Below are 24,543 nucleotides of genomic sequence, written 5' to 3' on the forward strand. Positions count from 1 at the left end.
CTTCCATGCCGATATCTTCTCAAAGGTAGTTAATAATAGTATATTACTACAATTTTTACTAATTAACATTCTACAATCAGTAATAGTAGACTATAATATAGAGCGTAATCCAACAAAGTTTGGTGAAAATCGCACTATTCTTAACAAAGTTATAATAGGTCCAAGTTGTCGCTTTAGTGCAAATTCTAAGAGTTTAAATGTCAGTAACACGCGAAAGTGAATATTCTGACATGATATATGCTATACGTAACGTGCTAGGTATTAACGATACAAATGTTCATTCAAATGTTTTTATATAAGAAATACACAAAACCATTCATATCTGAAACATCCAGCTTCTGGTTTTTCGACTTGGCCGGAGCAGAAATGAAACGCTGAAAACTAACCAATGGGCAACATCAGTAAGGTATTTCTGCAAAGTAACAATATTCCCTCTCTTCTACTAGACCTAGCAATGGATTTCCACCGATAGAATAACAAAAGGCGGCAAAATATGAACATGAACTAAAAAACCCTTTCCCGAAAAATTACATTTTTTAATGGTTGATTGTCTTGGGCTCTTTTTTGGAAAATCCTAGTAGATTTTGAGAAAAAAAGTGGAAATTTTTCACAAATTTTTACACTGTATTATTTTTTTTAACCAGTTTACTTATTGAATAAACTCACGAGAAAATCTTTGCCTTTCTATCAATCCCATGCGGCACTTTCTGAGAAAAATATACCGAAAAGCGAATTTTCTAAGACATATTTGCATATTCTATGAGTTTAAACGAATCTATTTAAATATCAATTAATACCAAAATATTTAGGAAATCGTTATGAACAAAATAAAATAAAAATACGTTCGATCGATTCGGTAGTTTAGAAACTATAAAATAGAATAGAGATTAAGATCGGGAGCCGTAGGAAGAAAAGGGGCGGCCCCCTTAAACTTTATACGTATGGAACAACGAAAAACACACTCGCAATTCCAGCTTTTGATTGATGAAACTTTGCTACGCGTTTTTAAGATACTGAAAGTTCTAGAGTGGTTTTCCATCTTAAATAACACGAAATATCTTAAACTTTACTGCTCTACTGTCACCTTTAGCCTCAAAATTGGCCTCAGTTTCGGCGATTGCCTCTTCATTGACACTAAATTTCAATTCGTGAAATTTTGCCGCTGTTTTCATTGATATGTAACACGGTGCATTGTCTTGATTAAACGGCACTTTCTTTTTCTTCAAATGGTGCTGTTTTTCCGCGATTTCATTCTTCAAATGCATCAATAACGCTATATAATAGTCCATGAATATAGTACCATTCGAATCCCAAAATGCTGATGCCATAGCCTTGCCAGCCGACTGTTGCGTCTTGGCACGCTTTGGAGTCGGTTTACACTCAGATGACGATCATCTTGATTCTGATGTGAAATAATGGAGCTATGTTTCGTCCTTTATAACATATTAACACATAAATTCGGGTTTTCTACGGAGGAAGAGCCTCAAGCACTGTTCAGAATCGTCAACTCGTTATTGTTTTTGGACGATTATCAGCTCGCTGTCAGCTTTCAAATTTACACGCGTCTTTTGAATGTTAAGGTTAACTAAAAATCATATGGATTTATTACGAGTAGCGCCATCTGTGTTGGCCTACGAGCTTTTCATCCCAACTGGTACTATGAAATTTTTTTTACTCAGCAAAGAGGTCTCCTTCAAACGTAGGAAGTCCTCCCTCTCCTAATCGAAGTTTGCAATTTATATATATGTCGAAATTTCCGCAAGAGTAGTTGGAACTATGGGAAACACTGAAAGAATGTGAATAGGATGGGCTCGCTCCCTAAACTAGCTAGCGAAGCTAATCAAGAGCTGACTTATCGATAAGTTTTAGATATATGTACATATAAGCTTTGCACGTTTTTAATAACGCAGCCTCCGGATGCCTGCAATTACTTATTAAATCCTTTCTTTAGTCTGAAAGTTTTTGCAACATTACCCAATACCGATATCCTGACCTTTGACGTCTCCTAAAGTAAAATTGTCGCACGTGTTGTATTATTTATTACTATTATTTTTTATCGACTTATACCTGAGTAGACGACTTTATAGTTTTATTATAATTCTGCGAATTATATTTATCCACATGAATAATACGGAAATCCTTCTACTCATGCATCTTCTCTGCTTATCAGCATGGAAATAAAATCATTCGTTTAATCAAGAAGACGCTAGTTGAATTTGCAGATTTCGTTCCCCACGCCTACGTCTACTGCATAAGCTCCCCTAAAAGATTATTTAAATACGCACAGTGTGCAGTTCACAGTATTTATCGTTGTCATTGGAAAATGAGTTCGGAATCATCAACTTCTCAGGTACAAATTCTCATAATGGCTGCAACAATCGAGGTTTCGCTATCTAATCAGGTGGAGTGTGAAGCCAATGTAAACATTATCTAGGAAATGTTGCTAACGCACATGTTTATTGCTTTCCTTATGTAACGACATGTGCTTAGTAGCAAAAGAGATTAAATTAACCTATATATATGGTACATACGAACTATTATTATCTACGTACAGTGGTCATATTCATGTTCATATAGGTGAAGGTGGGACTCGATCCCAATCGATGAGTAACAAAGTTTATTCCGTTGCAATGAGTGAATCAGTAGATCTTGTGTAATAGGACTCAGCACAAGTAACATTTTGTCTGACGATATAGGAACTGTTCCTGCAGAATAATATGCGAGCGACTTACCTCCATACTTTCATCCGTTGCAATGATCCTCCTCGGGTCGACGCCATCGATTTGATCTTGATCAGGACTGTATCCGTTGCAGTTTCCATTGACGTACTCGGTGTATTTCCGATGTCCGTTGTGTCCTTTCGCTGGCTGCAAGTCTGTTCGTTTATATTCCCTCATCAGGTACATGGCGGCGTCTGAGTGTGGAGGAGCCTTCATGAATCTCTCAGTCATATCTCGGTTTTCCAAGCCTTTCAAAGTGTTCACACCGCCTGGATGCTTATGTACGAAGTTAGTGATGTCGTACATTTCGTTGCGATATTTCACTAGAAACTGGTCCCCCATTTTGGCATTCATGGTCCCAAGGCGACGTATGTGTATCCTGAAATAAACAGTCAAATGTAAGAATTACCCGAGGTGATACCGTACTCATTTAATTTGAAGTATGCGGTACAGGAGTGCATATGATGATTTATTACCGTTTGATTTATTGCAATGGAATTTGTGTGAAGTTTTCGCAATTTTATTCAATCGTTAAAGGTTTTTTCGCGGTTTTAAGTGTGATAAACATGAATGCAAGCACGTAGCCCGAATGCCAGCGAATGTTATCTAACAATTTTGGAATTGTTTAGTAATTCGCCGATAATCGAATACTATGCCCGCTCGATATTGATCAGTTTGTAATATACAATTTATCAATTGATCAACAAGTGTTGTATCCCTTTTTATTTATTATTGGAGAATTATTTGTAAATGAGTCGTTTTGATTAGATTTGATAGATCCGAAGTTATATTTAAGGATAGGAAGATTGAATAACTTTAGGCAAATCTAAGTATCTTAGTATGCTGGGCCGAAGCGTCAAATTAACATTAGGCAACAAGCAATATCTGTGAGGCTAGTGGATTTTGCATATCTTCAAAATATTGAAGGGATAATAATTAAGTTGGCATTCGCCGCACGCTTATGTTCCAATCTTTATTCCCAAATCCGGTAAATCTACCTATTTCTCTATGTGCCTATACCTACTAGACAAGGGTCACGGTCACGGAGACAAGGTAACAGCAAAAATTAAGAAGGCGATATCGAAGGTGCCCTCAATTGCGACTTGTTTGCATCAATTTGCCCGGGGAAGAATATTGTGATATTTTGTACATGTTAGAGAAGATCATTACGGTAGGTAGGTCACAAGGCGAAGACGTGCAATGAAACGGAGGATTTCGTTCTCTACAGGGATCATTGTGCGACTGCGCAGTGTTCACTCTTCAGAGCAGAATTGGAAATCCGCATTTTACAGATCAACATGCACCGATCTACTCATAAGTTGCTAGCGGAGTTCGCTGAGGGGATAAAAGTTGATCTAGTGCATTCAGCCCTGTGAGTTCGGGCTTTAGAATACACTCAAAGTCCCTGCTTGTCGTAAGAGGCGACTGAAAGGGATAGAGGTTTCTGGGCTAGCAACGTGTAAATTTTAAAACGTTAACAACGTTTTGCTGGGGCATGTGGTGCTGAAACACGGTCTTGGCGACCGCAACGGTAATGGTGGGTGGTTCTTGGATTTCTGCAACTTTCACCGCCTCGTCATTGATGGCAAATTGTTCGAGCGCAGAGTCTGCCGATGAAAGGAAGGGGCTGAAGGCTCTACTGACCGCTGCGAGTAATGACTGGCATGATGCGCTCGAATTTCGATTCCGATGCCGCGTCAAGGGAGAATTTACTATTGCACTGGCCAAGGAAGTGGAAGATGCCGCAGATCGCAATGATTTCAGAAGTGTAGTGTAGTGTAAAAGCACATCACGAAAGTTCTTACATGTGGTCGCAAATCTTTCGATGGTCCTGTGAAGGACGTGAGCGGTCGACTTCTCGTTCAAAATGAACTGAAGAAGTGGAAAGAACACTTCACCGTGGTTCTTAATCGTATCACATCCGATGAGCTTCCTTCTCTTGCGGAAGAAATGGCTAGTTACCGTAACTTATACGCATACGGACTGTTCCTCTAAGCAGAAGAGAAATCATTCTCAATCGGAGTAAAGCAGTCGCCTCACAAAGTTATTTATGGCTGTACGTGTAGTTACTGTAGATCTACTGCTTCCGCTCATACAGAAACCTTCGGAATCCGCAACCTTTCCCAGAGAGTGGAAAATGGGGATGATCGTCAAGATACCTAACAAGAGGACCCGTTTTGAGTGTGACAATTGGAGAGGTATTTGCGTGCTCCCTGCCACTGCAAAGATAATAGCTAAAATAATTCTGGAACGCATCAAAGAGCATCTCGAAAGTTTGACCGGCAGAGAGCAGGTTGGTTTCGTTTCGAGATCCTCCTGCATTGACCACATCAACACTTCACGGATCGTTTTGGAACACTGCGCAGCGTTTAGATCTTCACTGCAGCTGCTTTTCATCGATTTTGAGAAAGCTTTCGTTAAAGTAAACTTGGAGTGTATCTGGAATGCTCTATACGAGAAGAACATTCCAGAGAAACTAATAGCTGTTATCAGAGTGACATATGATGATGCGAAATGTCGTGTGCTGCACCGAGGTAAGATCAGAGGATTATGAAGTACAAAGCGGAGTTCGTCAGGATTAAATCCTGTCACCGATATTATTACTTTTTGTTATCGATGACATTCTTCATGTCCCTTGTCCATAGGACGTGGAGGAATTTAAAGGAAGATGACATCTTTCCTCAAACACCACGACTACGCTGATGACATATAGGTACTCTCTCATCGGGTCATGGACATGGATTTGGAAAGAGAGGCTAGTTGGACCGAAACATCAACAAAACTAAGGTTGTCAGTCTGACGGGTCCTCGCGCTCGCTCCATCTGCATTAATAGGCAGAGCATCGAAGGCGTCGATCAATTTGTATATCTAGAAAGCGTGGTTTCGGCCCATGGTACCACCGAACTGGACGTAGTGGCTTTCGCTGCTATGTCTAAATCAAGATCAAGTTGAGGCCGTTCTGTGCTAATGTCCTTTCTATATTGCTATATGGGAGTAGTACGTAGAAAGTGAACTCCACTGTCACTCAAGAGTTCCAAGTTTTCGTCAATACAAGTCTGAGTCGTATTATCGGAGTACACTGGCCTGACACTCTCTCAAACGAAGAACTTGGTGGGCGTACAGGCACTCATACGCACTGTGATCCGAAGACGGAAGTTGCAACAGATAGGTCACACATTAAGGAGGTGAGCACCGCGAGATTCGTCGCAGCTCTCGGAGCAGGTGGAGTCGCTCTGGAGGACACTCTGGGGGTAGTGCTGCCGCGGCTGACACTGTCGAATATTCAACTATAACCTGGTAACGACCAATTGCGGAGCTTCCATGTACAGGAAGGCACCGAAACGTTGCAAACCTTCTACGTATTTGAGTGTATAAGCTCCGGAGTTTAACACAATGTTCAAACGATCGAGTGAAGGTACAATGTTAGTGTATAGATCAGTTAAAAGGAAACTCCGTAGCGCAATTAACAGAAGCAATGCTCGCTGCTGATAGGACCTAATCGACGAGGTTAATGGGAATTCATGGGGACTCGGTTATAAACTGGCAACCGGCAGAGTTATTCAAACTGGTGTTCCACAATAGGTCAGACCAACTACTGGGCATATTCAAAGTTTATTTGGAAGAGGGCATTTTTCTCGCTAGAAGGCGGCCGCTAATTTCAACACTGTCAAAGAGGCGCTGAGGAGCTATATTGCGTTTGGACTCTTCATGTAGCGAAGAAGAAGAACTCGATCGGTAAAGGGGTCGAATGGTAGGGAGTTCATTGAACTTCCTTCCCCGTTGGTGAAAGGGATTCCCTGATTTTCTAAGGTGGGAGAGCGGGACGGCTAGCCCAAAGGAATGTGCCAAAATATTCCAGGCTAGTTCGACGTATCCATACTCTGTGCATAAACGCATTCACTGATTCTATGCAACAAAAAAATGTTAATGTGACATTAAGTTCAGTGCCCCCGTCGTCAGAAATAATGCTTTCGAAATATATAAATTGATCAATGCCTTCGACGCTCGACCCATTAATGCAAATAGGAAAAAGTGCGATGATCCGTCAAACTAAAAACCTTGGTTTCGCGGGTGTTTATTTTCAGTCTAATTCTATTTGCCCGCTGCTTCAAATTCAGAGCCATTTGGCTAATCTTTGTGACTCGGTGAGATAACAAACAAATGTTATCAGCGCATTCGAGGTGTTTGATAAAAGGTGAAGCGCTCCACGTCCTCCGGACCGATAATAAAAGAAAAAATATTCATGGCAGGATGCAACCCTGGTGGACTGCGCTTTGGATTTCAAGTATCTCTGAAACTTTATTTCCATGCAATACGAGATATTTTATGTTGTCACTAGTCCGATCTATCAGTTTCCATGGAATGCTCTTCCGGTTTAGAGCATTCAAAATGCACTCCCTGCTCACGCTGTCAAAAGCCTTTTCAAAATTGATATGGAGCACGTGAAACGGGGATCCGAACTCCGAGCATTGGTCCAAAATCATCTTCAGAGCGTTGATGTGTTGAACGCAGCAGGATCCAAAACTAAAACCCGCCTGCTTTCCGCCGATCAAGCTTTCGAAATGTGCCTTGATGTGTTCCAGTTATTGTCTTCGCAACAACACGGAACACACAAATACTCCGCCAGTTATCGCACACAAAACGGTTGCCCTTTTTCAAAATCTTAACAATTATCCCATTTTTCCATCCGCTGGGAAAAATATCACATTCCCAACATTTATAAATGAGTGAAATCAACTGTGAACTGCACGGAAGAGTTTTGTCAAGATACCCCATTTGAGTGCGTTGATGGCGTTGATATAATAGCTTCATTCTTGTTTTGAGGGTCAGTCCGTATCCATATGCTACGACACCTTTCGAGCTCTTTCGTTATGTGGAATACGGTGGTGAAATCGTTACTAACTACGCAAGCTTCTGCTACCATCACCAGCGCAATTGTGGAATGCCTTGTAACGTCCTCTTGGGACATGGCCGACAACTTCGCCCGTACTAGAAACAAAGGCACTTTTAACGATAGCCAAGTGCTCCTTAATATTCTAGGGCGGATTGTTTAAAGTTTGTGCCAAGAGACTCGCCAGCATTCAGCTTGATGTCATCTTAGTGCATCAATGCTTTGGTTCGTAATTAGTTTGAATGCAAACCTATTGAAGTGGCGCCATCTTCCATTGTTTTAGACCGCATGTTCTCAAGGCGACTCACTCGCTAATCACCTTGCTGGGTATACCATTCAATGTTATTGTTATGCTTCATGTAACACATAATAAAGGTGATTAGCGAGTGGGTCAGTCAGTAATCACTTCTGTTTTCAACAAAACCTTATTAAAATCAGTTCACTGCCTGACTATCGGTCTATCTCTTTTTGAAGGCTGTGGAAATCTTCAAAAGACACTGTTCTGGGATTTTGTGACATTTTTCCCACTAAAACCACCCCCGACTTCCCCCTGAACCGTGGAGCCTCATTATATCACGGGGCGCAGTTGGCTTATTTTAGCTAGGTTTCTGTTCTATTATGCGCGGCGTTTTTAATCGCGCCTTCCTGATCTTTTCCACTTTTCGCAGTTTACCGTGAATCGTTGGAATCATGGAGTCCTCCTGGCAAGCTACCATTCTCCGGAAAAAATTTTCCGGTGATAGCATTTCATCTGGAGTTTCCTCTAAGTTCCTCCTTTTCTTCCTTTTCGAACTTGATGGGTTTCCGGAACACCATCGTTTGAACCACAGTTTTGACAATCAGGTAAGGTGTCCAATTGGAACAGGTATTGACGGTATCCTCCATGGCGGTTGAGAATAGACGGTAATAGACGTGTCCCTTTCGACTTTTTTTTGTTTCCGATCCGACATCTCGTTTACCAAAATGTCAATCGGCACCATTCCTGAGATCACAAACGCCACATCATCTGAAACGATCTGGAAGGCCGAACGCAAACTTAGGGCTGTTCTTCTGTAGACTGCACTCAGTTTATGTGTGTTACATAGAATATTTTGCGCTGTTCCTCAAATTGGGACTGCATAAAGCAAGTGGAACTTCCCACTTTGGCTACAAGCAGCCTGCAAGTATGCTTCGGTCTGCCTGATTTCGGTATCATTCTTGTCAGAGCCATACTGGCATTGAATGTCTTTTCGCAAGTATATTCCACGTGCTGCTTAAAATTGAGTTTTGCATTTATCATCACGACAAAGTATAGGATGGACGACTTGGAAGTGGTGGGATGACTCCCAATTCTAATGCGTGCTAGATTTCTCTGCCGGCGGTACTTCGCATGAGTGCAACTCAGCATTTTCGAGACGCTATGCAAACACAACCAGTGCAATGTCGACGCCGTACTCTACCACCGTGGCATCCTTCGGAACTGGAAGTATAAGGCCCATCATCGGTTTCATACCAGAGCATTCGTTCTCGCAAGTAGCTATTCAAAATGGCAGTGAGATAGGTTTGAACACTAATCATCGCCAGGGATTTCTGTTTGAATTGGCCAAAAGAGAATAGAAGCGTTCAGCGTATGGGCGACATTAGGATACCTAAACGGATACTCGAAGGGAGGGCAGAAGGACGAAAAATAGTAGAAAATCTCGAAAGCGCTGGGCAGACTCTGTTGACGAAGACAGCGCATCACTGTTCGGATTTCAAAATGGGAGGAGGCAATCGATGGATCGAGATGGTTGGAGCAAGGGCTAGTGCCTCGACGACAAATAGAAGAACCATCATAATCTTATGACAAAATCTGTGATGGAACTATCTCGTGTAGACAATGATGCGGTGAGAGTTATTTAAATCCAGTGATGCTTCACCGCATCACCACGGTCATGTGTTTCCATCATATGTTCGATCAAGGTGTTATTAGAGCATCCATCATGATCAAAATTTCATCTTTAGGAAGGCTTTCCTCGTCTTTCTGTCGTTTCCAATATAAAGCATATAGCGCTGTACTATTATAATATTCTTTAATCTGAATCGAAATCTTGTAGTTACAATCTTATCCTAACCGGTACTCAGGTCACGGGAGTTCACGTTGAGGTATCGTGTGCTGTGATTGAGGAGGGTTCGCACATTGTAAAAACCAATCATCCTCTGTGTTCAATAACCAAAGGTTCATTATCGAAAGATTTCTATTCGAGGCGTCGATAACACTCCTTTATAATTTAGTCGACTTTGAAGTTTGTGAGTTGCTAAGACTCTCGAAATAAAGACCAACCCATTTCCAATTGAGATTAGAAAACTAAAAAATAATTTAACAGCGATACAGTACAAGGCAAAACTGGAAGAACGATTATGTCCCATTCTCAAAACTCTCAAGGGGAAGCCTATAGATGACACTTCGTATGACTTAAAACGCGCTATAAAATTAATAGCGGAAGATATGAATGCAGGTACGGGCCGGAGAAATGATTGGTTTGACGATGAATGCCGGGAAGCGCTTGACAAGGGAAACGACGCATACAGACACCATATAGAAAGAAAAACAAGGACGTAGAGAGAAAATTACGAAAATCTCCGAGCAGCTAATAGAGTATTAGAGCAAAACGAGCGAAAACATTTTGCCAAAAAATTAAAGAAAATTGACGACAACATAGCAAGCGGCAACGTAAGACAAGTCTACAAAGTAGAGGCTGAGGAGTGAATATCAATCTAAAACTATCAATTATTGGAGATGAAAGTCAATCGCATAAGAAAGGAGCGGGTTTACCAGAATTCACAAGGATTGTGGTCGAGAATAATCGAAATATTGAACCGCCAACACTGGAGTAAATAGAGTCGCAAATTAAATATCAAAATATGAGGAAGGCGCCGGGTATAGATATCATCCCAGCTGCACTCACCAAGTCGGGTGACCCGTGGACCATTAAGGCTATCCATATTTCGATTCTCTCCAAAAATGGTCAAAAAGTGTGCTGTGACCTATCTACAAATCTATCTCACTAATTTGTATTCTACGTCCTATAAAATCTTCAAAAATGTTCTAGAGAGAAGAATTAGACTATATGCCGACCATTGACCCGCTATTTACGGTCAAACAGGTGCTACAAAAATGCTGGGGTTTTCAACTTCAATGTCGTTCAAAATATGCGTTTGAAACAAACGTTGGATTAATAAGCGAGATGGGCTGGCACATCTACTATTCAATCTGGTATTAGAGCAGTTTAAAAGAAAGTTGCTCTATAAGTCCTCTAAATCGCCGGAAATGGACTTGACGAAATAAAACGACGAATTCAGCTCGGAAACAAACCCTCCTACTGAGTTCTAATGATTTTAAAAGCCAGCCGCATACATAGGACAGTAAAGCTCCGAGTATACGAAAACGACAATGAGACCTGTACTATGCAATGGATGTGAAATATGGACCCTAAAACAAACTTGCAAAACACTTGTCAATACCTGCGAAAGGAGGGTCTTGAGGAGAATAATAGGAGCTAAACGAGAGGATGACGATGGCGAATCGCCATTAAATTTCCAAATTAATCAAACTTCAGAAGTTTCAATAGACTGACCATGTCCAGTGAATGGATGACACTCGGATACTTAAGACGAAGGGAAGACAGAAGTACAAAGAGCTAAAAGCTAGACAGATTTTGTTGACGAACACAACGCACCGCTACTCGGGTTTCAAAATTGGAGGAGGTGATCGATGGATCGAGATATTTGAAGAAAGAACATATTGAAAGCAAGTCCCAAAATGGGCTGTATATCCTTGGCGACGAATTATTAGGTCAAACATTTCTATTGCTGCTAATCATTTTTTATCTTTCTCGAGTGTACCGTAGAACAAAGGAGACGAAGTAAAAGTTTATTCTAATGAACCTAAAAATGAATATTTATTTAAAAACCAAAAGGGAAGTGGAGAAATTTCCCATGCAATACAATGTTCTCTACTCTGCGTCTAGAAGTTTTCGATTATACAATTAGTAAGACACCATTTAAAATTCAGCAGAGCTCAGTTCAACTGCTTAGAGTTGGTATCGTTTACGTAAATGAAGGATTTTCATACTGCTGGGCGACAGTCGGATCATAGAGACCGTCTACATTTAATTTGAGTAGTAACCAGTGAAGTAAGCAACCATTAGCTGAAGGTCCCCTTGGTGCTGACATAGCACCTTTTTTGTTCTACACATTTGGAAGACAACTCCCGGCTCTATTGCCAACGATGGTTATGAAATGTATAAAAATATATAAACACAGATCACCCATCGCTTTCACGATCTCATTCTTAGGAAGCCTCTACTGCGTGTAATTGTTCAAGAAAAGCATCCTTCTCCGCTATATCGAAAATCTCTGTAGGTGCGGCCTAGGACTGCACAATTGTGCTGCTCCTTAGTCTGGATCAGAAGTTCATCATCATCAACGGCGCAACAACCGGTATCCGGTCTAGGCCTGCCTTAATAAGGTACTCCAGACATCCCGGTTTTGCGCCAAGGTCCACCATTTCTTTTTTTTTACCTACCATAGATATTGCCCTTATAGACTTTCCGGGTTAAGTGACCCGCCCACCGTAACCTATTAAGCCGGATTTCATCCACAACCGGACGGTCAGGGTATCGCTCATAGATTTCGTCGTTATGTAGGCTACGAAATCGTCCATCCTCATGTAGGGGGTCAAAAATTCGTCGGAGGATTCTTCTCTCGAACGCGGCCAAGAGTTCGCAATTCTTGTTGCTAAGAACCCAAGTCTTCGAGGAATACATGAGGACTGGCAAGATCATAGTCTTGTACAGTAAGAGCCTTGACCCTATGGTGAGACGTTTCGAGCGGAACAGTTTTTGTAAGTTGAAATAGGCTCTGTTGGCTGACAACAACCATGTGCGAATTTCCTCATCGTAGCTATTATCGGTTATGATTTTCGACCCTAGATAGGAGAAATAATCACGGTCTCAAAGTTGTATTCTCCTATCTTTATTATTGGTTGGTTGGTTTTCGGTGCTGACTTTGCCACCATATATTTTGTCTTGCTTTCATTGATGTGCAGCCCAAGATCTCGCGTTAATTGTCGCCTGCTCGATCTGGATGAAGGCAGTTTATACGTCTCGGGTGGTTCTTCCCATGATGTCGATATCGTCAGCATAGGCCAGTAGTTGGATGGACTTAAAGAGGATCGTACCTCTTGCATTTACCTCAGCATCACGGATCACTTCCTCCAGGGCCAGGTTAAAGAGGACGCATGACGCATCCCCTTGTCGTAGACCATTGTTGATGTCGAATGGTCTTGAGAGTGATCCTGCTGCTTTTATCTGGCCTCGCACATTGCTCAGGGTCAGCCTAGTAAGTATTATCAATTTCGTCGGGATACCGAATTCCCTCATGGCCCTGTACAGTTTTACTCTGGCTATGCTATCATAGGTGGTTTTAAAGTCGGAAGTTAGTAGCCAAGATCTTGCCAAGAGCTAACTCCTAAGTGCAGTAGTCTTCAATAGCAGACACCGGATTCGGGTCTACCCTGGGCTTTCCAGAGTACAAAATCATACTACCGCAAGAGGAAGGGGAGTACTCTTCAGAGTTCATCATTACACTTGTATATGGCTGGAGTTCTTGCTCACTTTGGGAAAAGAGAGCTTTCTCTGGTCAATACTGTTGTCGAGAAGCGTGCACATACCATTTATGATATCGTAGTCGTTAGTCAATCGTTCTTAGCGTTTTGGTAGCAAGAAGGTTCAATTGCCGGTTGGTGTATCTCTTTTATTAGCGTTTCTTAAATGTCAGCTCAATAGCTGTTTTTTAAAAAAAACCGAAAGGATCAGGCTCATAGGCCCATAAGTCTACTCACTAGCCTATGAAACATTTTTGAAAAATTACTGGTTTTTAAAATAAAATCAGTCCTTTTTGATGGTAAACATTAGTTCCAATAGAGTCTGTATGAAATATAATAGCTTGAAGTTCTCAAAAGTAGTATCCTAGACTCAAACTAAATTCAAACTTTGCAGATGATACCGCCATTCTAAGTACGCACATTCACCGGTTGTATAAAAGGCTGCAAAGTTATTAACAGTGATGCAAGCAAGTGCATTGGGCGGATATTGATTGTTTGATAGGGCGGTGTTAGCGTATCAAATTACCCTTGGTCTGAACGGCGCCGTCTGCTTGCTAGGTAGTACGCAAACTTGCAAAGTCATTCGCATTAAAGATAACACAATTAGGAACATTGGAAAAGTGCTAGAATCACTAGAGTACATCGATAACTATCTAATCGTAATCGAAGTGATTTCATATCGTATTTATTTAAGTATTTCCAGGGCCATCGAGAGAACTTGTAGCCAGGGTGATTGATAATTTTGCCATTCCATATTATCCCATTATTTTGACACTTCTGAAATATTTATTCATGAATTCTTTTTGATAGCATACTGGTAAAAACCAAATGAATCACACTTTCTTATATTGAAAAGAAAACGCTTATCAGAGAAAAGCTCACTTGAAGATAAACTTTCTGATTAGTGTCACTTGTTCAGGATATGATAGAATGTTTCCTACGACCATTGACAACAAGTTATTTAGTAATTGAATGTTATCACACGCTATGTATACGAGTATGCAATGCTCTCTGCCTGTAAGTGATATCTACATTACCCTACCATGAACATTTTTTATCCTGAACTATACTAACATGAGATGAAAGAAAAATCTGACTAGTACTGGTTTCCCATAAATAAGTACCCGCCCTCTTTTTAGCTCCGTTCCAAAAGTTATTAACAGACTTTCAACTGTTAGTCATCTGGAGTGTATTCTCGAACTTACCTACTACGTAAACTCTTTAATTATTACATACCCAATTGCTATCGTCGTCATGCTAGAAATATGGCAGATAATGTTATCAGGTATGCTGCCTAGATAATGTTTATAAGCTTTTTAATCTGTCGAAAATGAACCACTAATGTAGGAAATGCTGGTTGGATATCAAATGTTATCTGAAAATGTTAAGACAGTGGATAACGTGGACTAATCCAGGGGAAAGCAAATTTGAGTAAGGTTTCTTACATGTCTAGTGAAACTAAGCCATTGAAATTATTATATTGAGTAGATGAAGGGATATAGCGAACAATATCATATCCTTAGCTAGAACCATAACTAGACAATGCGTGGATAAGTTTTTGATCCAAGATAATTGTGAATTTGATTGCATACAAAAAGAGTAATGAAGCTCACTGTAGTTCACTGATTAAACACATTTACATTATGTACAACTACGACAGAAAACTAGTCGAGAAATGACAATAGAATGTATTTGCTTCTGATGGTTTAGGAGTGGGTCAATAAGTCTGTGCTTTTTTAGATGAGACAATGTTCAAAACCTACATCCTCAGAATTATGAAGTGCCAGTACATTGGGTGGAAGAATTAGCTGTAAGTTGTGGTTTACGAATACAATCAAAGTATTCTCTGCGGTTCGTAAAAGGTCAAGGGACAGAAATTTGTGGGGCAGTCACCCGTAAATTTCCAAACTTTACTACTAACGACACGTCAACAATACTTTGGATAGAAACTGACCTGACGGCTACGACCTTTGATTATAGAAAGTGGCTAATAAGTTCCCTCTGGAATGTACGCATGATCCTCGACAAAAGTATTCAGGGTTCCCAGAACACCTGCATTCTTAAGCTCGAGCGAGAATTCCAGTGATATAAGCTGAGCATTCCGGGCCTGTCCGGATGGCTCAAGTGGTTAGAGCGCTGAGCTGTTCTAGCGGAAGGTCGCGGTTCAAATCTCAAAGGAGAAAAGATCTGGCTGACCTGATGATGAAAGGAAGGGATTGAAGGCTCTATTGGCCGCCAGACAGATTTTAGGGATGTCGAATTGGTGGCCCTGGGCGCAAAACCGGGATGTCTGGAGTTCCTTATTAAGGCAGGCCTAGACCCGATACCGGTTGATGATGATGATGATGATGATGATTGACCGCTTCGAGTGATGGGAGGTCTGATGCGTTCGAGCTCCAATACCGAACAAAATCTCGGAAAGTTCAGCATTATGTACACCGTGACAAATTTTTTATTGCGCTGGTCTGGGAAGCCGGAGATGCCGTAAAACGTGATGATTGATACAGAATTGTATACCGCATCAGGGAAAAATTTATATATTGTAATAAACTTTCCCATGGTGAAGGATCCACGATGAGGAGCAGCTGAAGAGGTGGTGTTGAAGTTCCGCCTCTTGAGAAAGAAATGGCTTTCCAAGGAGGAGAGAAATCATTTCGGCTATCAGTGAGCTCAAATGGAGTAAAGCTACTGAGCCTGACGGTCTCCCCGCAGAATTATTTATCGCTGCACCTGCAGTTACTGCAGATCTGCTACTTCCACTCGTACGGAAATCCTAGAAATCGCAGAGAGTGGAAGAGTGTAAAGAGGGGCACCCGTTTTGAGTGTGGCAATTGGAGGGCTATGCATGCATGCTCCCTATCGTTGCAAAGATAATAAAACTGAAACGCATCAAAGAACATCTCGAAAGTTCGATCGGCAGAGGGAAGGCTAGTTTCCGCAACGGATCCTTCTGCATTGCATCAACATTATTCGGATCATTTGCAAACAGTGCGCGGAGTTTATATCCTTGCTTCACTTGCTTTTCATTAAGTTCCAGAATAGTTTTGACAGCGTTAATATGGGGCGTGTTGCATGTGCTCTACGTAGGGGGCATATCAGAGAAACTAATAGCTATTATCAGAGCGACATGTTATATAATGGCGCAAAATATCACGTCCTGCACCGGATAAAATCTCAGAGGAATATGAAGTTCAAAGCGGAGTCCGCCAGGGTTGCATATTATCACCGATATTATTTCTCTTTGTTATCGGTGACGTTCTGATTGTTGCCTTGTTCGAAGGACATGGAGGAGTTCAGTGGACAAGGACGTTACAAATACCTCGACTTCGCTGATGACATCTGTTTATGCTTCTCATCGGGTCATGGACTTTGACCAAATGACTCTGGAATTGTAAAGAGAGGCAAGTAGAGTTGGACTTCAGATAAACCTCAACAACCAAGGTTTTCAGTCTGACAGGTCATCGCACTCTCTCTATCTGCATTAGTGGGCAGAGCAGCGAAAGTGTCGACCAATTTGTACATCTGGAGAGTGTGGATGCTGCCGACGGTGGCAACGAACAGAATGTCACCCGATGCGATAACAGCGCTAGATCCACTTTCGCTGCTTTGTCTAAAATCTGGAAATGCAATTATCTCAATATCCAGATTAAATTGAGGCTGCTCTCTGTTAGTGTTCTTTCTGTGCGGAGTAGCATATGGACAATGACCACCTTGTCACTCGAAAGCTCTACGGTTTCATGAATACCTGTCTGTGACGTATCACCGAAGGGCGCTGGTTTGAAACTGATATTCAAATGTAGAGTTTAATCAGCGAACAGACCTGTTACCCGTACGCGATGTGATCAGAAGGTGGAAGTGGCAGTGGATAGGTAATATATTAAGGAGGGGTGACAACTCCCGTTGTAGTAGTGGAACCCACTCTCCCAAGGGCACTTGGCGCAGAACAGTAAAGGGGGAGTTCATACATCTTGGGAAGTTCTGGATGGAACTGAAGCGTATTTCAGCAATGATGCGTAGATGTGGTTGACGCACTATACCCCACCCAAGAATAAATGGCAACCATATATAGGTATGAACAACTTTGTAGATTTTTCGTTTGTACATAGTCCGTAGTATATATGCATTGAGCATATTCGCCTATTAATTTAAATATGATACTGACAGTCTAAATATGATGCTTTAAAGTGCAGTAAATTGACGTAAAACCAGTACGTTTACAAAATGTGGTAATATAATATCATTAACATCATTTTAACAAATATTGGGATAGAGAACATTTTGCGCCATTGATATAATATACAGAGATCCCCCTGATTTTTTTTTAGTGTTTTCAATCACAGAGATCCCCCTGATTTTTTTTTTCAGTGTTTTCAATGGGTCGTTTCTGAGAATGGGCTTTGATTTAAGTAATCACTCTCTAAACCCCTCTCCTTTCCCCATTTACAGCTGATTCTCTAGAAGGTACCAATCGAGACCCTTCATTTAATATCCATGATTATATTTAGGGGACTGCCTTCCTCCAAGCTCATTATTGAACGATGTCGCTATTCACTCGATGCATGAGGGTTCACATTTCCAATCTTTTCACCAAATTTCGTTTCAATAGATGAGAAAAGCCCGTGTGACAGCAGGCAATACATGAACAACTTTCAATGGAAATTACTTTTAATAAATATAGGTTACGACCGACTATTTAACAAATGTTTTTAATTTCAAAGAAAACACGACAACTTAATTTTACACTTATTTATATCTAGAATCCGATATCGTAAAACCGATGTAGTGTAGAACTTTAAACTCAATACATAATTGCCCGATAAGAGTATCTACTTTTATCATTTTCAGTTGGCACAGTAGAAAATCCAATGTTATGCTGCTTATATCTTTTCTACGACCTTAATTTCACACTATCTAAAGCAAAAATGAATGATGGCATGAACAATCATTATGAATTTGTATCTGCAAGTTCCACTGAATTCCTCTTTAAAATTCCCCATGAGGCTTCCACACGGAATCATTAAGAACCTACGAAGAATGACTCCAAGAATGCCCTCCATGGAATAGTGCTGTTTACTTGTTGACAATCTTTTTCGTGACTTCCTTAAATTTCATATTCCAACAATGGTAAATAATGATAATTCCTTAATGAGACTATGATTATATTTTTTATGGCTAAGAAGTATATTCTGGCTCTAGTTGTTGCCTGTGTTGCAAATGGTTTACCTTGACCGGTTAAAATTGTTGCTCATTTTCCTGTGCTTATAAATAAATATGTAGTTTCATTCTCATCCTACAAAAATGCACGCAACAAATTGATTTTATGATTTTCATATTATGCGGTGTGCAAACAGAAAATGAAATTTAATGATTTCTTTAAGTAAGGAAATGTTGGCTTTCAGCAAATTGTTAAATTTTAAATGAAGTCATCAACTGCGTAAACGTTTGTTTCGTTATCGTTATAGTAATCGGCCAAGCAAACCTTTTGCCTCCTGAACTATTTTCATTATATACTAAGTAGTACATATAAGCTAAAGTAAGTAGTTTGTTGAAAACTTTTAAATAGGGCCTTGTGCGTCAATAATATCTACCTTATGTCAATTTCCAGCCAGATACTATAGGCGCGTTCTATTTAGCGCCCGAGCCCAATTTAATCAAGCCATAGAACGCCGTTACAAAAGGCATCTATTGGATATGATCTTGTGTGATACGATGGAGACTATACGACTTCCCTACAAGCTCCTCGAAGTAGGAGAAGTCCACATTAGGTTAGTTGTCTACCCTCTTAGGGAAGCAAAACATTGCCTACGGAAGTGGAGCTTATTATTGAAGATTATTTTGAGATTTTTGATGGTAATCAGATATGATGAATGAGGTTCGCCAAAAGATACGAGGGAGGTAAGGTTTAAGCAAGTAGTACATCAAGTGGTCTTTGATGAAATGTAGTCTCAACTTAAAGTTGTTGGCGTCAAGCAACGAGGAGAAAATAAGAAGGAAAGATGATTAATGAAGAATAAAGTTAGTAATAGACTTAGAAGGGATCCTTGTGGTACACTGAGGACGAGGGAATAAAACCATAAACAAGTCAGAAACTGGAAGCTTGGCACTTCAGGAATGAACGGTTTTGTCGATTTTCCCTTTTATACTTAGCTCGTAGTGTATATACGTACACTCTTACTTCATTATCCCACCACTAAGTTTAACGAGGGACAATGTAATTCACCGCGCAGGATTGACAGTTCCAACTTTTTTACCAAATTTTATGACAATGGGTGTAGCAATTTATGAAAAAAAGTCCGTGTGACAGATAGACAGGTGGACAGACAAACAGTAAATCGATTTTAATAAGGTTTTTCTTTCAACAAAATCTTAGAAATCACTTGATGAACTTGATGAAAGGGGAAGAGGGCTTGATGCATGTTAGCTCAGAAGGGGTAGAAGTTTTCGTGTATCAAGACAATCTCAACACAGGCCATACTTAGTTATCACCAAACTTACTGAAGTTCGTAAAGTTTCAAAGTGAGTTGAGAGTTGAGACTGAAAATTTGAGCGTTGAATGGGAGTGAAGGAGGAAAAGAAGGATTCGACACGGGAAAGGGATCTAACAGCAAGAAGAACGCCTCTACTAGAACTGCGCTTAGACGATAATAGTCGATAATACGGTGCGCCATTCAGATCAAAGAGGGACAGAGCAGGTTGGACGAACCAAGATAAGTTCAGACTAAGTACTAGAAATTACGGAGTACAAGATAATACAAAAGCACTTTTGAATCGAATAACTGGACCAACGATATAAGCATATTCATCTTTTTAATGGGTGAAGGGAAGGGATATTTATGTTTTTCTTTGTGCTATCTTTATGGTGTCCGGATAGCTCAGTGGTTAGAGCACTGGGTTGCCATACGGAAGGCGGCGGTTCAAATCTCGCTGGTGGCAGTGGGATTTGTATCGTGACTTGACGTCGGACACCAGTCGACTCAGCTGTGAATGAGTACCTGAGTCAAATCAGGGTAATAATCTCGGGCGAGCGCAATGCTCGCCACATTGCCTCCTACACTGTTCTGTAGTGTACCGCTACGGTCTTGAATGAAGTGCTCTAACACACTTCAAGGCCCTGATGCAATATGGATTGTTGCGCCAACGATTATTATTATCATTATTTTTTGTCCTATCTCGTTCCAATAGGATGGAGTAAAGCTAATATACAAAGAATTTCCGGTGTAGTAATAATATAGGTTCGATTTTATCGTCCGGGAAGACTTGTTAAGATTGCAATCAACTTTTATATTCTGTAAACATCAATCGAATCACCGAATTGGGAGTAACAGCTTTGGTTAATCAAGAATTTGTTGTAACAGATAATTGTACTACTTCATCTCTTATCTCGGATGCGTCGTCCTCTTGTTTCATCTAAAAAAAGAGGTGTTGCTCCTTCATTCTTTTTTATGTTTCATTGTCATTTCGGATGTAATAATATAATCCTTTTTGTATTGTAAGTAAAGGGTGTGATTTTACTTCATTTGGGTGTTTTTTAAATTCTATGAATCAATATTTTCATTTCATCTCCCCGGAAGAAATTTAATTTAGTTGATCTTTCCGAAATTCATCTATTAGCTTTATCCAGAATGCAAGGTCCTCAAATTCAAACCCCTTAAATTCGACGTAAAATGATATCATTCACTATGAATATTTTTCAACATATCCATGACAGCCGTATTTGTGACATCGTTCAAATAACATTGAATCAAGCCTGGTTTGTCAAGAACTGCCGAACTACTGAGGCAATATCGTGAGAAGTATCGCCATCTTTACATTGCACTTCTTGATCTAGAGAAGGCGCTTGACCGTGTGCTACATATGCTCGTCTAGTATTCTCTGCGGCAGCAACTAGTGCCAGAAGAATCCGTGCGCTGAATTAAATCGCTCTACCACGATCCCAAAAGTTCGAAGTGTGGCGGGTATCTCAAAACGGCGTCACACCTCTGCCGGTGTTTATCAAGGAAGCGCACTATCACTACTCCTCTTTATTCTTATTATGGGCGCTGTCACACGGAACATCCAACGTCCAGCGCCCTATATAGTGTTTTATGCAGATGATGCTTTCCTAGCATTTAACAGCAAAGCTAATTTTGAGAGAGAGAGGTATGGTCATGCAATTCGCACTAACGAGAATTCACTTCATCATCAACGGGGCAACAACCGGTCTAGGCCCGCCTAAGTGAGGATACTGACATCCTGCTTTGCGCCAAGGCCCACAAATTGGATATCCCTAAAAGCTGTTGGGTATCCTGACCTACGCTATTGCCCCATCTGAGGTAGCGTCAGCCTCGGCTTCTTTTTCTACCACAGATATTGCCCTTAAAGACTTTCCGGGCTGGATCATTCTCATCCATGCGGATTAAGAAATCCGCCCATCGCAACCTATTGAGCCCGATTTTATCCACAACCTGGTATCGCTTATAAATTTCATCGTTATATAGGCTACGGAACCGTCCATCTTCAGGCACGAAAGGTTTTCTTGATTTTTTATGCAAGAAAATTTGAGGACATGATGGTTCCATTTATACATAGCTTGTACCATATGTATATATACTTGACGTTCATTTCGATGTGGTACTGACATTTTACCTCTTAGAGGGTAGCAATTTGGCGAGATAGAGCCAATTTTGACGTACTAGAGCTTTGTTAATAATATTAAAATTTCCACCAAACTTTCCAGTAAGATGGTTCTTAATGAAACCTTTGCTACCGCTATTTTAGGGATCCAGGACGAATTTAAAGGGGTTCCCAGAAAACTTTCAAAATATGATAATATACTATTATTAACTTGATTTGAGCAGATATTGCCTTGGAGAGTATTTTAAGGCTTAGATACCATGTGCATAGACTGCCATAATTTTTTTCAGTTTTCCAGTTGTGTTATTTCTGAAAACGGGTCCTTGAAGTAATTAACCCCTTTTGGACTCCTGCACTCCAATATCAAAACAAATATCCGCTCTGAAAAGAATTAATCGAGACTTTTTATTTGATGGGGAGAAAATTATACGTGTCTACGGGGAAAATTATTCAGGCCCGCTTATTTCTCAGTAATTATGTTCAATAACAATACTGTAATCCTTGAAAATTTTACTGCCCGAGGATATTGATGAACCCCGGGCCATCATTAAAACTGCATTGGTCTCTGCTACATGAGGTAGCTGTCAACGTCAGAGACCCAAAAAGACGCCACAATACGGTTAACTGCGAAACTCTTAAGGTGAACCTATGAATGTAAAAAGCTAACAACTATAGGGGGAATGAGCGCGACGGATTGCACTTGCCCGAAAAAGATGGCGTAGTGTAGTGGATGCCATGCTAAACGAATTCCACCATTGCATTAACCCATGGTGGAAAAGAGGGGGGTTGCGGGGAGTTCCATCTCTTATGGATAATATGAAAAGCTATTATAACATGCCCGTATTCGGATGTTACGTGACTGCTTCTCCAAAAAGAAGCTAAAACTAGTTTTTGTCCTGGATAATCCTGCACTAATCGTACCAATACATTTCCGATCACTTTAGAACAGCGTGCGGAGTTTAAATGTCTGCTTCACCTGTTCTTCACTGACTTCGACTGAAGAACTTGTAAGGGTTCTGTGGATGACGCAGGCGTGTAGCGGTTCAATGGATGTCATATTTCCTCCCCGGCGATGCTGGTGAAATCTGTTTGCTTTCTCACCGAACCATAAAACTTGAGAGCTCGAGAAGTACATTAAGTAACCGAAGCAGGCATGGAGAAGAAAGATTTCCGATTTCCAACCGATATATTGAATATTTTGATGAGTTGCTCAGCAACTACAAAAACGGTAGCTAACTCGATCTCGTTGACTAGGTTTGACTCCCATTGGTCGTGGATGTCAGTTAAATATGTAGGCGACAAATTACAGTGAAAAGGTCATTACCTTATACTTATGGGACAGTGAATCAATATCTGATGTTACCTGTCCTAAACATAAAAAGAATCCAATGCAACAATATAGGGGTATCACGTTGCTGAGTATCATCTATGAAATATTCTCCGCAACCTTACTAGTTCAGATAACTCGATGCATCCAGAATACCATTCGGCCATATTAAAAAGCCTTCACTCTAGGTAAATCAGGGACAAGTCAGATTTTCTCCATGTGACAATCGAAAAAAAACTATTGGCCATCGGTTCATGGAGTTCAAGACTCCCGGCAAAGCCGGAGTAAAATTGGACGCGGCTAAGAGAGAATTCGGTATCCCCACTAAAGTGATCGACTAGATCGACCCTGACCGATGTGCGAGGCCAAAAAAAATGGCAGGATCCCTCTCGAGACCTTTCACCATGAACGACGGTGTAAGATAGGGGGGGGGGGGGGGGGAGTTGGCTTATCATGCATCCTTTTTAACCTGGCCCTGGGAAAAATGATCCGTGATGCTGATGTTAATGCGCGATGCACCATTCTCTTAAAGTTCTGGCGCTGGCGTATTGGCACCATTGACAAAATGAGAAGAGCAACCGAAGATGTTCACCATGATCGAACAGGCAGCGATTAGTGCGGGATTTTAGACTACATATTAGTGAAGGCAACACGAAACACACGGTGGCAACGTTAAACCAAAAACGAAGGCAGACATAACATCCAGTCATACTGATCAACACAAAGCGATAAGGATAAGAGAGTTCATCTTTGGAACCGTTAATAATTTCTGGTATGTTAAGTCGAAAATCTGAGCGAAACATACTAACTGATATACTTTTCAGCTACAAAAACTGTTCCGCCCGTGACGTTACGATAAGATCAAAACTCATAGTGTACAAGGCAATGTTCCTCCCAGTCATCACAAATTTCTCGGAAACTTTGGTTCTTAGCAAGAAAAATTGCGAACTCTTGCCCGCATTTAAGGAAGAATCCTTTGAAGAATTTTTGGCTCCCTACAGGAGGAAGGACGACTTCGTAGCCAATATATAAATCGCTCTCGACGGGTTATGCATTTTCTCGGGCTATTTTTGAAATTCGTATATCTTTGTTTGTTTTGCTAATAAATATTTATCTCGCGGTTGTTTCGACTTTTCATCTGCAATATCTTATTTTGCTTGGCTTTCAAAAATCCATTCATTCTGGGAATTCCTTTCGTTATATTTTCGCACATTTTCAGATAATACTACGAGGTTCTTTATGTATGTATAATGAGTATAGTGAGCGAAATTAAACAATTTTTGCATAGTTTATCTTATTAAGAAAAAAATGCACTGCAAGGAAGACATATCCAAAAGAAAAATATCAAATCAAAACAAATGTAAAT

The 24,543-nt window shown here is 40.6% G+C and overlaps 2 protein-coding genes across 2 annotated transcripts in view; one reads left to right on the forward strand and one right to left on the reverse strand.

Annotated features, from left to right (window-relative positions):
- Positions 1-24,543, reverse strand: part of LOC119653587 (dihydroceramide fatty acyl 2-hydroxylase FAH2) — a 42,268-nt gene that overhangs the window by 15,778 nt on the left and 1,947 nt on the right. The window contains exon 2 of the mRNA XM_038058336.1: positions 2,733-3,099. Coding sequence (XP_037914264.1) covers positions 2,733-3,074 — 342 coding nt within the window. The 5' untranslated portion in view covers positions 3,075-3,099. The remainder of the gene's footprint in view (positions 1-2,732; positions 3,100-24,543) is intronic.
- On the forward strand, positions 14,503-24,209 carry LOC119654010. The gene is made up of 3 exons (XM_038059173.1): positions 14,503-14,522; positions 23,824-23,949; positions 24,002-24,209. The coding sequence occupies exons 1-3, from the start codon at positions 14,503-14,505 to the stop codon at positions 24,207-24,209; spliced, it is 354 nt and encodes a 117-aa protein (XP_037915101.1).

The sequence above is a fragment of the Hermetia illucens genome, chromosome 4 (assembly GCF_905115235.1).
Source record: "Hermetia illucens chromosome 4, iHerIll2.2.curated.20191125, whole genome shotgun sequence".
In the NCBI taxonomy this organism is placed as follows: Eukaryota; Metazoa; Arthropoda; class Insecta; order Diptera; family Stratiomyidae; genus Hermetia; species Hermetia illucens.